The 14,176-nt window shown below is 50.7% G+C and overlaps 1 protein-coding gene across 3 annotated transcripts in view; it reads left to right on the top strand.

Moving 5' to 3' along the window:
- CAMKK1 (calcium/calmodulin dependent protein kinase kinase 1) overlaps positions 1-6,298 on the top strand; it is a 93,276-nt gene extending 86,978 nt beyond the window's left edge. For 2 of the 3 annotated variants that reach the window (XM_030231833.2, XM_009094892.4), the window contains exon 16: positions 6,158-6,298. In XM_030231833.2, the coding sequence (XP_030087693.1) occupies positions 6,158-6,230 (73 nt within the window). In that variant the 3' untranslated portion in view covers positions 6,231-6,298. The remainder of the gene's footprint in view (positions 1-6,157) is intronic. The other variant, XM_050981862.1, reaches the window with a different exon arrangement.
- The last annotated feature ends 7,878 nt before the right edge of the window (positions 6,299-14,176 follow it).

The following is a 14,176-nucleotide window of genomic DNA, read 5'->3' as shown; positions in this document are numbered from 1 at the left end:
GTTTTATTGACTGAATCTAATTAAAATAACTTCAAATTTAAATAGATGTGTCGGATCCAATGGCATTAATCTCAAGTGAACCACAGCTAAATGGGAAATATTCATTGTTCACTTGAGTTATCTCTTGATGACAGTGTTATTTCCTCAGGGGCAAACAGAGTAGACACCAAGCTCATCCACTTGTTAATTCATATTGCTTGTTCCCTGGAAAAGCCACCCTTGCTACACATATAAAGTGCCAATGTTATGATTAGAGCTGTGTCAAAATAAGTTTCAAGTGAGTCTGGATTTCTGTAAAGCTGTAGGATCTTACAGGAGCAGATAATATTGCTGTAGGAAGGCTCTGCAGAGTTTCTGCATGTCCATCATGCTTGTAGCTGTACAGGGGACCCCAAAATTGGGACCTGCCAGAAAAGCAGTGCCTGCAGCCATCACTGTGCTCTGGACATGTGGCTGCCCTGGAGGAGCTGAGAGAAAAATGAGCCATACATTGCCAAGCTCTCCTGCACAGTGCTCCTTGTCCCAGTGGCAGGGTCTTTAGAGGGACTTAAATCAGATTTTGTAATAGTACATCTCCTTCTGGTTGTAGGTAGGAAATAACTTGCTGTGTTTCTACAGAAGAAAAAAAGAATGCAATTAGAATACTCCAGTTTCACATCCAATCTATTTCATTAGGCTGCACATGAAATTGCCAGAGCCCCACTCACTGCTGCTTCAAGCACCTTACATCTGTGCCATTTCTGGGGATATACTCTGTAGGAAATCCTCTGGCAGTGGGCTGAGCTCTGCTACCAGAGCTTTCTGCTATTTGGTGCCTAATTGATGACTCTGAAAATGGAGCTGCATTTCAAGCTCACTCCTTGGGATTTGGAGAGGAGGAAACTAAATCATGTGGCTGCATCTTTTTGTAATTTCTCCATGCATTACCTACACAGCATGCTGGGCTCAGTCCCTGGAAATGCTCTGGGCAGATGTCTGTAGTAGCAGCAGGATTTTCCTGGTGCAGCCTTGATGCCTTTAGAGGACACCATAAAGACACCACTGATGTGAAACAGTTCTTAAGTTAATAGTGGGAGGACAGAACATTTTTTAGCACTCTTTAGACCTGGAAGAAGCAAATCCTCTCCTGGTCGTTATTTACTGCTCTGTTTATCAGCACTGAGCAGTTTAGAAGGCAGAAGTTCAGTGCAGACACGCTCAGCAGGTGGAGAGGAACTAAAATGATGATGCCCCATTTAGCAGTTGCTGTTGTGCACACCTAGAATGGTGTGAGAGCTGCCAGCTGTCACCTCCCTGTCAGCTGGGCAGTGGCCAGATGTCACTGCATCCTGCCTTTCCTGCAGGATCTCCCAGGAGAGGCAGTGATTCATGGAGTCTTACAGAACCTGCAGACTGTGACCAGGTTCAAGCCCATCATTAATGGTGGCTGCAGAACCAACTGATGTTTTCTCATTTTCCAGCTCCAGAGTATTTTTTAAGCCCAGTTCAGTATTCACAGCTAAGTTCTGGATTTCTGCTAGCAGTGTTTGCTGCATTTCTTCTGCCTGCTCCACATTTCTCCTAACTGAGTCAGCCCTGGCTTCACCACATTTTATTGCTTTCATTTATTGCAAGTACTACTATCAAATTAATTGCTGTGTTTTGACAGACCCAATTTACTTTCCCATTATGGCTGCTAACACTGTAGAGGAAATGTGGTTTTCAGCTCCTTTGTGGGGGATCAGATGGTATTTTAAAAGCCTACCCTGCTTCCAATCTTCCCAAAAAGAGACCAGAAGGGTCACTGCCCTCAGGGCCATATTATCCGTGTGGGTTAGGCACAAGGAAGCCAAGGGGAAAAGGAGGTAAAAAAAGTGGCTGGCCCAGGTCTCTGAGCAGAAAGAGCTCCCCCCAAAGAAAGAACTGCATGTTTTGTGAGAAATTATGCCCCACATGCAGGTGGGTCCTCCCAGGGCTGTGGCACAGGATTTTCCTCTGGAATGACCCACCACCAGCAGTGGGGGGCCCAGTGCTCCTGGGGCTCTGCCCCATTGCACTAGGGACACAAAAGCCCAGAGGTGCCAGGGCAGCACAGCTGGACACCAGCAGTGTGCTGGGAGCCATCTGGAGCTTTCAGCAGTGGTAGGGACTGGAGTGGGTTTGTACCAGTGCTACCAGTGCCTGTCCTCATCTGTCCTTAGGTAAATGTGGCTGATGTTCCATCCCCATTCCACTCTGCACTCTAGGCTGGACAGGCACAGAAATACAAGCTCCTTCACCTGCTGCCATTGTCTTCATGATCACTTTCTTCCTTTGTCTCATTGTTTTGCTCTCAGGGACAGATTCCTCTTAAACACATCTGTATATTTGCATCCATCTTTAAGGTAATTCCATGTCTGTGTTTCCCCTGGGTGCTGTAGAAAGCTGTGTCCCCTCCTCACCCTGTGTGATTTGTGTGGTAGTCAGAGCATTAGGCTCCATCCTCCCTTCCTGTAGGAGCAGTTTTATTGCAGTCATTCTGTGTGTGTGACACTAATGTTTATGTGTGCTTTTTATTATTATTATTATTATTTCTAGTTGTGATTCTTTGAGCTGCTTTTAGGGAGGGAGGGGTGAAAAAAAACCAGTTGGGTTTTAGCAGGAAGTGGTGCTCAGCCCCCTGTTTGCAGAGGGAATAGCTACAGAATATGGGAAAGACTGAGCTTTGGAATTTGAGTTTAATATTTAGTGGTTGTGCAAAAGAAAAGGCTGGAGCCATCTCTGCTCCAGATGCTCCACCACTCCCTTGTGCTTCTGCCTCTGCTGCAGCACTGGGAGGGCTCTGGGCAAACCAAAATTGGTTGCTCCAAGTGACCAGCCCAGCCAGGACTACATCAAAACAGGGTCACTTGTCCAGCCACTTGCACAGACCCTTCCAGGAAGTGTTGGTCCAGTTAATTCTGATAAATAACAAAGTAACATTAATGCAAACCATGGTGAGCTGCTTTCAGACACCTCAGTGGGAAGTCCTAGGATCCAATGGTAGGCAGGACACAGCCTCCAGCCAGGCTGGGAGATCTGGGCTGAGAGACTGGGAAACAACCACACATCTCTAAATACCTTTGGGAGCAGCTCCAGCACTTTGGAGACTGTCTGGCCTGGTTTATGGCTCTGAGACACATGGATGGGCCAGAGCCAGGATGTCACCTGCTCTGAGTGAGGAAGGACTTGCAGAGATTCTCCAAAAATAGCCAGGAGAAGGCAGGCAGAGGCAGATGGGGACTGACGTGGAGCCACTGCCTCCTGCTGCTGCATTTCCATAGTGGGAAGGGAGTTGAGCAGCCTGCATTGAATGGGAACTCCTGGAGGAATCCAGGGGTGTGTTTGTGCTGTGTAGGTTGTCCCACACCCTCCCTGTCCCCTGCTCCTGTGTTTGGGAGGACAGTGTGGGGAAGGTCACTCCTTGTGGGACACGAAACTCACGTGAATCCCCCCACAGCCATGTGTTCTCCTGGGTAACTGCACAAACCAGGCTTTGCTCCCCTGTGCCTTACAAAATATAGGAGAAATAGAGTCTTATTTCTCACCAAGAGTTATTTACTGGAGATTCCCATCCAGCCCCAGGCCTCCCAGCAGGAGCCTGGCTCCTGTGCAGACATGGAGCTCTGGTACTGCATCTCTGCTACTTCACAGGCAGCTCCAGCTTTTGGGCTGGTGTTTGCCACCCTGAGGGTCCACTCAGCCTGACTGGGAGGTGTTTGGAGAGGCAGAGGCTGCTCAGAGTGCTGGGACAGCATTGAAGACAGCCCTGACAGGAGCAGGATCAGCTGGATGTGCCAGACAGGGAGCTGGGCTGTGCTGAGCTGCCACAGAACAGAGCCTCTGCTGCTAAATGAGGTGATCAGTCATTTGAAGAGGGGGATGACAGGCACTGAAGGCAGGGCTGGTCCTCAGCCTTTCCTGCAGGGAAATGGTCCATGAGTTCAAGGTCAGGTTTACTGCAGAGCTTTGCTGAAGTGGAGGGAGAAGGAAAGATGATTTTTGATCACTTCTGGTTTCTTCAAAAATTGGGTTAGCCCTGTGTGTACTTTGTGTTGTTCCTAGGCAGGAAATACCCCCAGAGCCCCCAAACACTGTGTGCTCCAGGCACTGACACTCCACTGCCAAGCTGGCTTGTCCATGCAGGTTCTACAGAAGGCCCTGGCACAGGGTGCCCAGAGGATCCCTGCAAGTGCCCAAGGCCAGGCTGGACAGGGCTTGGAGGATCCTGGGACAGTGGAAGGTGCCCCTGCCCATGGCAGGGGGTGGAACAAGGTGATCTTCAAGGTCTCCTTCCAACCCAAACCATTCCATGATTCTGTGGTACAGTTAGACTGGTGTGAGTGAGGCTGGACACACCTCGGAGACACAGCTGCTTGGAGATGATCACCTCCTTTGTGTTGTGGATATCTTTATGGTGGAGAAATGGGTGTTTTAGATGAAGTTACCTGCCTGTGATCTGTTTCTGCTGTGGGTGGCACCTGGAGGTGTCCCCTTCTCTCCATCCAGTGACAGTCTCATGCTGTCTGGGGGTGGCTGGGCTGGGTGGAGGTGATGCTCCTCAGGGTACCCTGGAGTGCAGTACAGCTCAAGCCCACTGCATGAGAAAACATCAAAAGTTAGGAGTAGGAGGAAAAGGCTGAAGTTACTGTGGTGTATGTGCAGTGCAAGGAAGTGACCTTGGCTAAGATTCTAGGGATGCTGCTCTCAGATTTTGGGAACTGCTGTTTTGGGGACCAGGCAGACTCACAGAAGCCAAAATCACACAGTTTTTGTGTAGGACAAACTGGTTTCTGGTAGAAACATTCAGTTTTACTGCCTTTTACAGCAGCACTTTGGAGAAGCAGTTGTGGGATCATCCCTCTGATCTTTATTTTAAAAATCAGATTAAAGAAGAGCAAGCCAGAATTCTCCAAATGCAAACTAGATAGTTTGGAAACCATGCTGGTGGTCTGCAAGACTTTTCCCTAGAACCACATACCTCTCTGTGGAGAAGGGCATTCAGGGAAGTGGAGTATCACCCAAGGGGTATCAGGGATAGCCAAAGGTGATACAGAGGCTCCATCATCAGAAGGCATGAAGAGGACACTTTGTCATTAGAAATCTACAGTTCTTACGGAAACAATGGTGGACCTAAGACCTGATTGGCCTTTAGGAATCTTCTCTCACACTACTGGTGAACTATGAATAGCACACTCTGGAGAACAATATCTATAAACAATGTTTATAGAAAGAGAGATAATAATTGTTTGAATTCTTTCCTCAAAGTTTCTCACAGCTTCTGCACAGCTTCCCAGAATTTTCCTGGGAGAACCATGTCTCTCTCTGTTCAGAGTATATATAATTACTACAGTGGAGAGCTCAGTTTTTGGAAGCAGAGGCCAAGCAAGTATCTAGGCCAAGCTGCCCATCCCTGCAGGTCATGGTGCTGGGATATTGCTGAGGTGTTCATTGCTGGTTCATTGCTACTCCCTGTTGATATAAAACCCCCCTGCCTTGCTGTGTGGCCACAATGTCTTTATCTCCTGTGAAAGACACCAATCACTTGCTTTTAAGATTTTAAAAGTTTAATAGTAATAAAATAGTTCTAAAGATAGTAATATAATTAGAGTAATAAAAATGTGGGCGATTAGGATTAGGACAATATGAGACAATAGAAACAAAGAGTTAGGGACAGTCTGGGTACCTCTTTCTGGGCAGCATAAGCCTGAAAAAGAACCCACGTTAACAGAGGATTAACCCTTAAAAGCAACAGCCTGTTGCATATTCATACTCCTCATACATGGTGCATAAATTCCATTTAGACACAGGATTCTGTCTGGGCAGTGTCAGCTTCTTCCTCTGAATCCTGACGGCATCTTCAGGGCTGAGCGAGGCGGGAAGAAGTTGGTTTCTGCTGATAAGGGAGCAATAAATTCTTTTTCTCTGAAAGATTTAGATGTCCTGCTATTTAGGTGTCCACCTTTAGGTGGCTGCTATTTCGGTGGGAGCACCTCAGTTTTTGGGAGCAGAGGCCAAGCAGGTGTCCAGACCGATCGGGGCATCGTGCTGGGATATTGCTGAGGTGTTCATTGCTGGTTCATTCTACTCCCTATTGACATAAAAACCACCCCTGCCTGTTGTGTGCCCACCATGTCTCTGTCTCCCCACACCCGTGCAGAACGCAGGGCAGCAGAGAAGCCGCCCGGGACCCGGAGCTGCCCGACGTGTGCGAGGACGAGGCCGCGGCCTGAGGGAGCGGCTGCCGGGGCTGGCCGCCCTCAGCCCTCACCGCCCTCACGGCACAGCCCGGGGCCTGCCCGGCACAGCGGGAGCGGCCCGAGCCCACAGGAGCAGCAGCCCGAGCCCAGCAGGAGCAGCAGCCCGAGCCCAGCAGGAGCAGCAGCCCAAGCCCACAGCAGGGGCAGCCCGAGCCCACAGGAGCAGCAGCCGGAGCCCAGCAGGAGCGGCAGCCCGAGCCCACAGGAGCAGCAGCCCGAGCCCAGCAGGAGCAGCAGCCCGAGCCCGCAGCAGGGGCAGCCCGAGCCCACAGGAGCAGCAGCCCGAGCCCAGCAGGAGCAGCAGCCCGAGCCCGCAGCAGGGGCAGCCCGAGCCCAGCAGGAGCAGCAGCCCGAGCCCAGCAGGAGCAGCAGCCCGAGCCCAGCAGGAGCAGCAGCCCAAGCCCACAGCAGGGGCAGCCCGAGCCCACAGGAGCAGCAGCCCGAGCCCAGCAGGAGCGGCAGCCCGAGCCCACAGGAGCAGCAGCCCGAGCCCAGCAGGGACAGCCCGAGCTCAGCAGGGACAGCCCGAGCCGGCAAAGCCCGGCGGGAGGAGCCCAGCAGCAGTGGGAAGCCCCGGCCGAGGTGCCCCTCAGTGTGTGCCTTGTGCTTCACCAGAGGAACCGGGCTGGGCTCCTCTCAAGGGTCCTTTTCCCCCACACAGACTTTCTCCTTGTGTTGTTTAATTCTCTACTTCAAGCATCAGGAAAAAACAAACTGGTTTTGTATGGGAGGGCAGCTGTTTTATTTAATGCACTTGGGCACATCAGGGGTGCCGCTCCTGGTGTGGAGATGAAGGCAAAATGTCTTTGGGTATCCATGAAATGAGGATGAGATGCTGCTGTTGGAGTGAGCATCATCCCTCCCTGTGGCTTTCTTTCTCTTTCTTCCCTTTTCCTGTGATCCCTCAGTTTTGCACAGTGCCAGTCCTGCCCCCAGCCGTGGCTTTAGTCAGGCAGTGCTGTAAAAAGCAGAGGAGTCACAGGAGATTCCCTGGATGTGAGTGAGCCCTGGGCTGGCACAGAGCCCTGGAGCTTGGGGATCCGCTGCCACACAGAACAGCTTGGTGCTCCAGGGACAGCTGCCAGGGCTGCTCTTCCAAAGAGCTGGGAATGCTCCCAGTCCTGCACCCACTCCTGCACCCATGGACCATGGTCTCCAGCTGAAAAGAGTGGCAGGTTTTGGGCTTTATTTTATTTCATTTCCATCTCTTCACTTTTCTGTTGTGTACCTGATGCTTTTAAACTTTAATTTCAGGAAAATGACCCAAACTGGGAGAGGTTCCTAGGATGGAAAATGGTGGAGAGGTTTTTAGAAAGATACAGAGCACAAGTTCACAACTTGATCTTTTGATTTTTTTAAAAAAAGGCTTTAATTTTTAATTTTGTTTTAAGACTGATTTTTATGCATGTACTGATGCTGCTATTTTTTATCCATAGATTGCTTCTAAACTTGGGGTTAGAAGCTTCATCTCAATAGTCTGACAACTGGTAAGACATTACACTTAAAAAGGTAAACACAAAAAGGCAAATACAGCCATTTTTGTGGCTGTTGACTGTATAGACTGTGTGGATAATCAGGAATTTCACTCTTCTATTCAGAGAGTAAAAACCAGTGACATCCATCTGTCAAAATATATGTCATTATTTTCCCTTGAGCCTTATGGGGTCTAAACATGTCCCTGGGAAGCCAGTGTGATTGGAATCTTATTTTATAGTACTTAAAGAAAGGGCATGATTAAATTTGGTTCCTACATAATCATCTTAGTGTCTGTTTTTAGGTTAATCCTGAGGGCTTGGGACATTGTTCCCTCATTTTTTGTGCAGGGGGATCCATGTATGAGGGTTGTTGGTAGTGACTGGTGTATCCTGGTGCTCCTGTTCTGTTTGCTGCAATCTCATTTGATGGTTCCCAACATTTTATAGCTGGGCTTTGCTGCTGGTGCCTTCTGTCTGTCCCCAGCCTGTCACCTCCCCTCACTCAGCCACCCCAGTGGGATGGCCAGCCCTCCCCAGCCTGGGCTCATCCTTGTAAATATTGGCAAAATGGGAAAGAATTGCAGCTTCTCTAATGATTGGAGACCTTTAATGCTGAGAGCTGCTCTTGGATCCTGTAAAGGTTGCTGCTGTGGGGCTGAGCTCTGCACTGCTGCTTCCAGGTGCTAAATCCTGCCTGGTTTTTGGTGTCTGCACCAGCTGTGAGCTCAGCATCCCCTGAGGAGCCTGCTCCTGCACCAGGAGGATGCCCTGATCCTTCCCCCAGCCTGGCACAAGGGACTTGCTGCTTGTCATGAAGATTTAGGTACCCAGAGGTAGGGAGTGAAATGTCTGAGAGCACAGGGGGTTCTGCAAATGGGAAAGATTGTCCAGGTGGAACTGCTGCCTGTGGAAGGGACAGTCTGTGGATACAAACTGATCCGTCCTCCAGTTTGTGGAAAAAACTTTTTCCAGCTGTTGTCCCCAGGCCAGGGCCAGGGAGTGACTTGGAGCAAAGACATCTCAGGAACGTGCCCTGCCCCAGGCAGAAAAGGGAGTTCTGGTAATCCCCATCCCTGTGGGACTTCTGAAGTCTAAGCAATACCTGGGTGGTGCTCAAAGAGCTCTAAGGAGGCAAACATGGGGTTAATTCTTGTATTTTTAATCTGTAGCAAGAATCATTTGCTAGCCCAGGCAGTTGGTGTTGTTTTAGTGATGCCCAAGGGGTGGGAGCTGGTGGGGAAGGCTGTTCTCAGCCTCAATTAATGCAACCCAACAAATGAGTTACAAATGAGCTCCATATCATGTTCCTTTATTAGTACCTAAATCATCACTTCAGTTTTGGAGAGGAATGGATGTTTTTTATGATTATCTCAAAATCTACTTTGAAATATTTGCCCTTTCAGCTAAAAGAAATCCTTCTGGAGCTGTTCCCACAGGTCCAAGAACCACCCCCTCGAGCTCTGAGCTCGTGTCACACCTTGTTTCTTCAGCAAATCTACCAACAGGCTTTCCTTTATACCTCTAAAAAAATCACCCCCATGGTGTCACAAACAGCAGCCTGAAAACCTGCATGAAATGAGATGAAAAATGTGCCCTGGCAGCAGGAGAAGTTCAGATAGGCAAAACCAGGCTCTACTCACTCAGCTGCAGTGAAATCCTTGCTTGTTTATGTGCATGTTAGAGCAGCTCAGGGCAACTGGTTCTGCTCTGAAGAAGGGAAGAGGCTGAAGAGAGGGGATTTGTTTGAGAATAAACATCCCAGGCAAGGCAGCGCTTTCAGCTCTTGAGTAAAATCATTCTCTTCAGCTGGATGGGTAAATATTTGTCTGTTCCTCTCTGTGATGGAGGGGATGGGGTTCAGTGTGGCTCTGCAGAGCAGGGAGCAGAGCAGGTGTGGCACACTCATGCTGTGTGTTTTTCCCATCCAAATCCTCCCTTCCTGGAGCACTGGGATGCTCTGGCCTGGGTTAGCTGGGCTTGGAATCACCAGGAGGGCTCCTCTTTCCCCCATCACCATTGCATCTGGTCAAGTTTGCCAGACTCTTCCAGGCTGAGGATGATTTTCTTGAAAGAAATTTCTCATTTGGGGGATCAGCACATATCTGTGATCTCCAGGAGATGGATTTCTTTGTTTCACTCAATTAATGGCTCTTGGTCTTTGGTTCTGGGGGGTAGTGCTAAGTAAAAATCCTGGTCAAGTCTCTTCTGTCCTGCCCTGGGGAATGCACAGTCCATGTCTTTAACCCTTTGGGCAGGAATATGCTGCTCCCAGTGTCACACTTGCAAGCAGATGAGGATTCCAGCATCAGGGCTGCTGACTTAGTGTGGGGCTCCAACCACAGGGAGCCTAACAAGGAACAGTGTAGCTGCTCCGTGCAAAACAGTGGCTCCATAAAACAACTCCCAGAGTGCACTTTCATTCCTTATTTATTGCCAGACTTGCTAGGAGGAGCTGCTGGGAGAAATTTCATGTTCCTTCAATACAAATCTGCCCTGAAGCCCTCGGCAGCGCTGCCATGGAGGAATTTCTCCATTTGTGGTGTGTGGCTGGGAGCTTGTTTGCTCTCCCCAGCTCTGTGCTTTCCTTCCCATCTTGCCCACAACCCCAAGAGCTTTGTCCTTCCAGCTCAGGGCTTTGTCCCAGTCCCTGAGAGGCCCAGGCTCCGCAGGGACAGGGATCTCAGTGAATTTCCCAAGGCAGGAGGGCTGTGCTGGGGGATGCCACTGAGAGCCTGAGCACCTCTGGGGTGCAGCAGGGAGACTGGAGAGCAGAGTGGAGGGTTGGTGTGGGAATGGACCTTGGATGGGGTGCCAAACCTTTCTGCTTTAGCGGGGCTCGTTTGTGGGGGAGTTTGCTGAGCAGAGCAGTGCAATGCATTCCTTTCTGGCCCAAATCCTTCTGCACAAGTCCACGCTCGGCTCGAGTCCCTCCCAGGCTGAATTAACCCACATTATGCCATGACCCTGTTGTTATGAATGCAGCCTTCCATGGGATGAGGGAAGGAAAGCACCTCATCAGTGCCTGCCCTGCTCCTTCCCTTCCTGGAGAAAAGCCATGTACACTCAGAGCTGCTGCTGGCAGAGCCTAGACCCTGCGTCAGTACCCACAAAGCCATCAAAGTGCTCCCAAAAAACGGTGTAAATTCAAAAAAACGTGAATTACAACCCTTGAGGGTACAATACAGATTCTCTGTGCTGTAATTTTGCTGTTCTTTCTGATTTCTAGGCCTGTTCTGTTGGTATTTCTGTCTCTTGTTGCACTTGAAGCTGAACCTCTGCTCCTGTATGTGCTCTGCTATGATTCCAGCATGATGTAAATGCATTCAGTACTGTGACAGCGCGTGGCTGTTGCACTGTAAATATGTACCATGAAGAGAGAGGCTATTTTTTGCATGCTTTTGTACTGTAGAACCGATGAGAAAATGACAATAAATTCCACAGAGATGACCCTGGCTGTAAGTAAGTTCCTAAGGCAGCTGCCCCAGTCGCAGTCCCCAGCCCGAGCCCGGCTCTAAGTTCAAGCGCTCTTTAGCCCTAAGGCCAAGGCCGGCCCTAAGCCCGGCCTAAGCCCCGATCGGAGCCCAAAGCGCAGCCCGGCCTCGGCCCCGTCCCCTGCGCTGCGAGCCTCGCCCACTGACCGTCCGTCACAGAGCGCTCCACCTCTCAGCCAATCAGATCGCTCAGTCACGTCTGGGCCCCGCCCTTCTCAGAGCCTTCTGGCTGTCGACCAATCACACCGCCCGGTGGCGTCACGGCCCCGCCCCCTGCGTCTTCCAATCGTCACAAAGGCCTCCACTATTTGCTCCAGCCTCCATTGTGTCGTCACTGAGCTCCTATTGGCTGTTGGTGAGCGGGCGAGGCTTCAGCCGCCTATATAAAGTGCCGCGGGAAGCCCTCGTCCGGTGAGAGCGCAGCGCTGGCAGCCGGGGCTACAAAGCTCAGTGCCCTCGGCCCCGCGACGCCGGAGTCTCGGGGCCGCCCCTGCCTCGCAGCGCCTCGACCCTACGGCCCCGGGTTACGGGGGGGTGTGCGCCGTGCTTGGGAGGGAGGTGGGAGCGCCCTTTGTGGCCGCTCGCGGCTCCCTGCGCCGGCCCCGCCATCTCCCCCGCCCCAGATAGGAGAGAGACAAAGTGCCGGCCCCTCCAAATCGAAGAGGGACAGCGAAAATGCCGGCCCCTCAAAATCGAAGAAGGACGGAGGGCACCTCCGGCCGGTCAAAGCCGAGTAGGTCGCAGAGCGGCCGGGGGCCGCGAGGACGGCGACAGCGGCGAGCCCCCCAAAATCGCAGGGGGACAGAGAGAATGCCCGCTCAGGCCCCCCAAAGCGGAGGACGATGGAACCGCTCCCTAAATCGAGGGGGGGCAGAGAACGTGCGCCGGCCCTCCCTAAGTCGCAGGGACATGGACACAATGCCAGGTCCCCCCATATCTGAGAAGAGCAGGCGCAGAGGGTCCCCCCAGAAGCGGATGGGGACCGAGACCAACCCTAGCCTTGCAAAGGTAAGGAGGATCGAGAAACTCCCGATCATCCTGCAGGATGAGACAGGCGAGGAGGACACGTCCTTCCCAAACAACCCCGAGGGCGAGAGGGACGGAGACCCCTCGAGCACCGCACCTCCTTCCCCCGGCCCCGTGGACGAAGCAAAATAAAATTGGCAAGAATCCAGTTTAACTGCACACCGAAGGCTTTGACTGATGTTTGTTTTCCCGACGAGGGGAAAGGAGCAGGGAGACCTCTAAGCCCTCTCCCTAGGCGAGAGGAGGATGAGACCTCCGGGCAACCCCAAAGGCCAGATGAAAATGGGGAAGCCCCCAGTCCCTCCAAAAGAGAGGAGGAGGGAGAACCTCCTGCCCCTACACCGGCCAAAGTCAAAGACACACACAGACCTGCTCCAGCCATCCCCAAAAAGGGCACTTATATCATTTCCTTATAGGAAATACTTATATAATTTCACATATAAAGAAACAGGGCTATCTTTACATTTCAGTGACATCTTCACAAAGGTAAGTGCATTAAAATTTGAATTCTACCCTTCTCAAGCAGTGCATTCCTTTGTCTTCAAGTACAAAAGCAACAAAGTCATGACAGGTAACAGTGGCAGATCATGCTGTTACTGTCACAGTTACTCCCAGCTCACTTCACCACATCCTGCTGATTGTTTATTGCTGCCCAGTGAGAAAGAGTCACATTTTGTTTGTCTCGTTGTCAAACATCGTATCTTGCTTCTACCAGTCCTTTGAATCAATCTGGCATTTCGTCCCTTAAATGAGGGGGAAAAGAGTTAATTTACTTATCATTTTTTCAATATTCTCCAGTCTGGAGACAGTTGAATCCTAGAAAAAAAATAAATCTAAGAATCACCCAGTAGTTCCTACTAAGGGAAATTGCACACTGTATTCAATGGAAACCTTGGAAAAACAGTGGGCCTGTGCCTAGAGGAGTCGAATTACCAACTTAAACTTCTTTGAAATCTTTTTATTTACAATAGCAGCTGTAAGTGATTTTCCTTCTTCCACTACAGGAAAAAAATAAAACTGGAAATATTACATTTGTAAATATATCGACCCTGGATCACATCTGGGGAGTCACCAATCAATTTCAACATTTGCCCATTCAGAACATGAACTTCTTGTGTAGCCTTGAAAATATAATGGGTGCTGAAGTCTACAGCAGTGGGATACGGGCCTGGCAGACTTTATCTCCGTGGGCACTGTGGCTGCTGTGCCCGTGAGGTCCATGAGGCCCATGGCAATGGCCTCTACACTGTTGCTTACAAAACCATTATTAACCATTGTTGTTTGTTGGCTGCACACCCCACACATCTTCCTCCTCCCCAGAAGCACTCACTGTGCCTGTCAGGCTCTGTACATACAAACGAAGATGGTCATTCCAAGCACAAGGAGCCTCAGAGGGGACCTTCTCTCTCCCCACAATTCCCTGAAAGGAGTAGTGCCAGCTCCTTGCTGGCCTGCTTCCCCCAGGAGTTCAAGGCCCTTTGGGAGCATTTGCACCCCCAGCCCAGCCCCAGTGTCCCCTCACAATGACCGCCAGGCTGAGGAGCAGCCCCCATTTTAGGGCAAACTGTGATTTTATATTTTTGGGGGGGAGGGGGCAGGGTACATTGAGCCAAAGACCATTGGAATGACTCCAGCAACTCCACATTTCCCCTGGGCTCCATGCCTGTGACTGACAATGCTGCAGTCCCGGCTGGACAATGGCCCAGCCCTGCTACCCATTTCAGGGGAAGAAAGAGGAAGAATTTGTCAGGACTCAACCTGAAATGCCATTTTGCCACCTCTCATTGTTCTGCAGCTTTGCAGAGGAGCAAGGTCTCTGTTCCTGCCACCTGGTGGCCCTTGGAATGCACATGTGGGCCCATGTGTCCCCTCAGGTGACCCCAAGCTGCTTTGTCAGTTTGAAAGGGCAGCGGTTGTTTCACTGTTG

The sequence above is a fragment of the Serinus canaria genome, chromosome 19 (assembly GCF_022539315.1).
Source record: "Serinus canaria isolate serCan28SL12 chromosome 19, serCan2020, whole genome shotgun sequence".
Lineage (NCBI taxonomy): Eukaryota > Metazoa > Chordata > Aves > Passeriformes > Fringillidae > Serinus > Serinus canaria.
The sequence above is the reverse complement of the archived record's forward strand: the minus strand, read 5'-3'. Positions and strand labels throughout refer to the sequence as shown.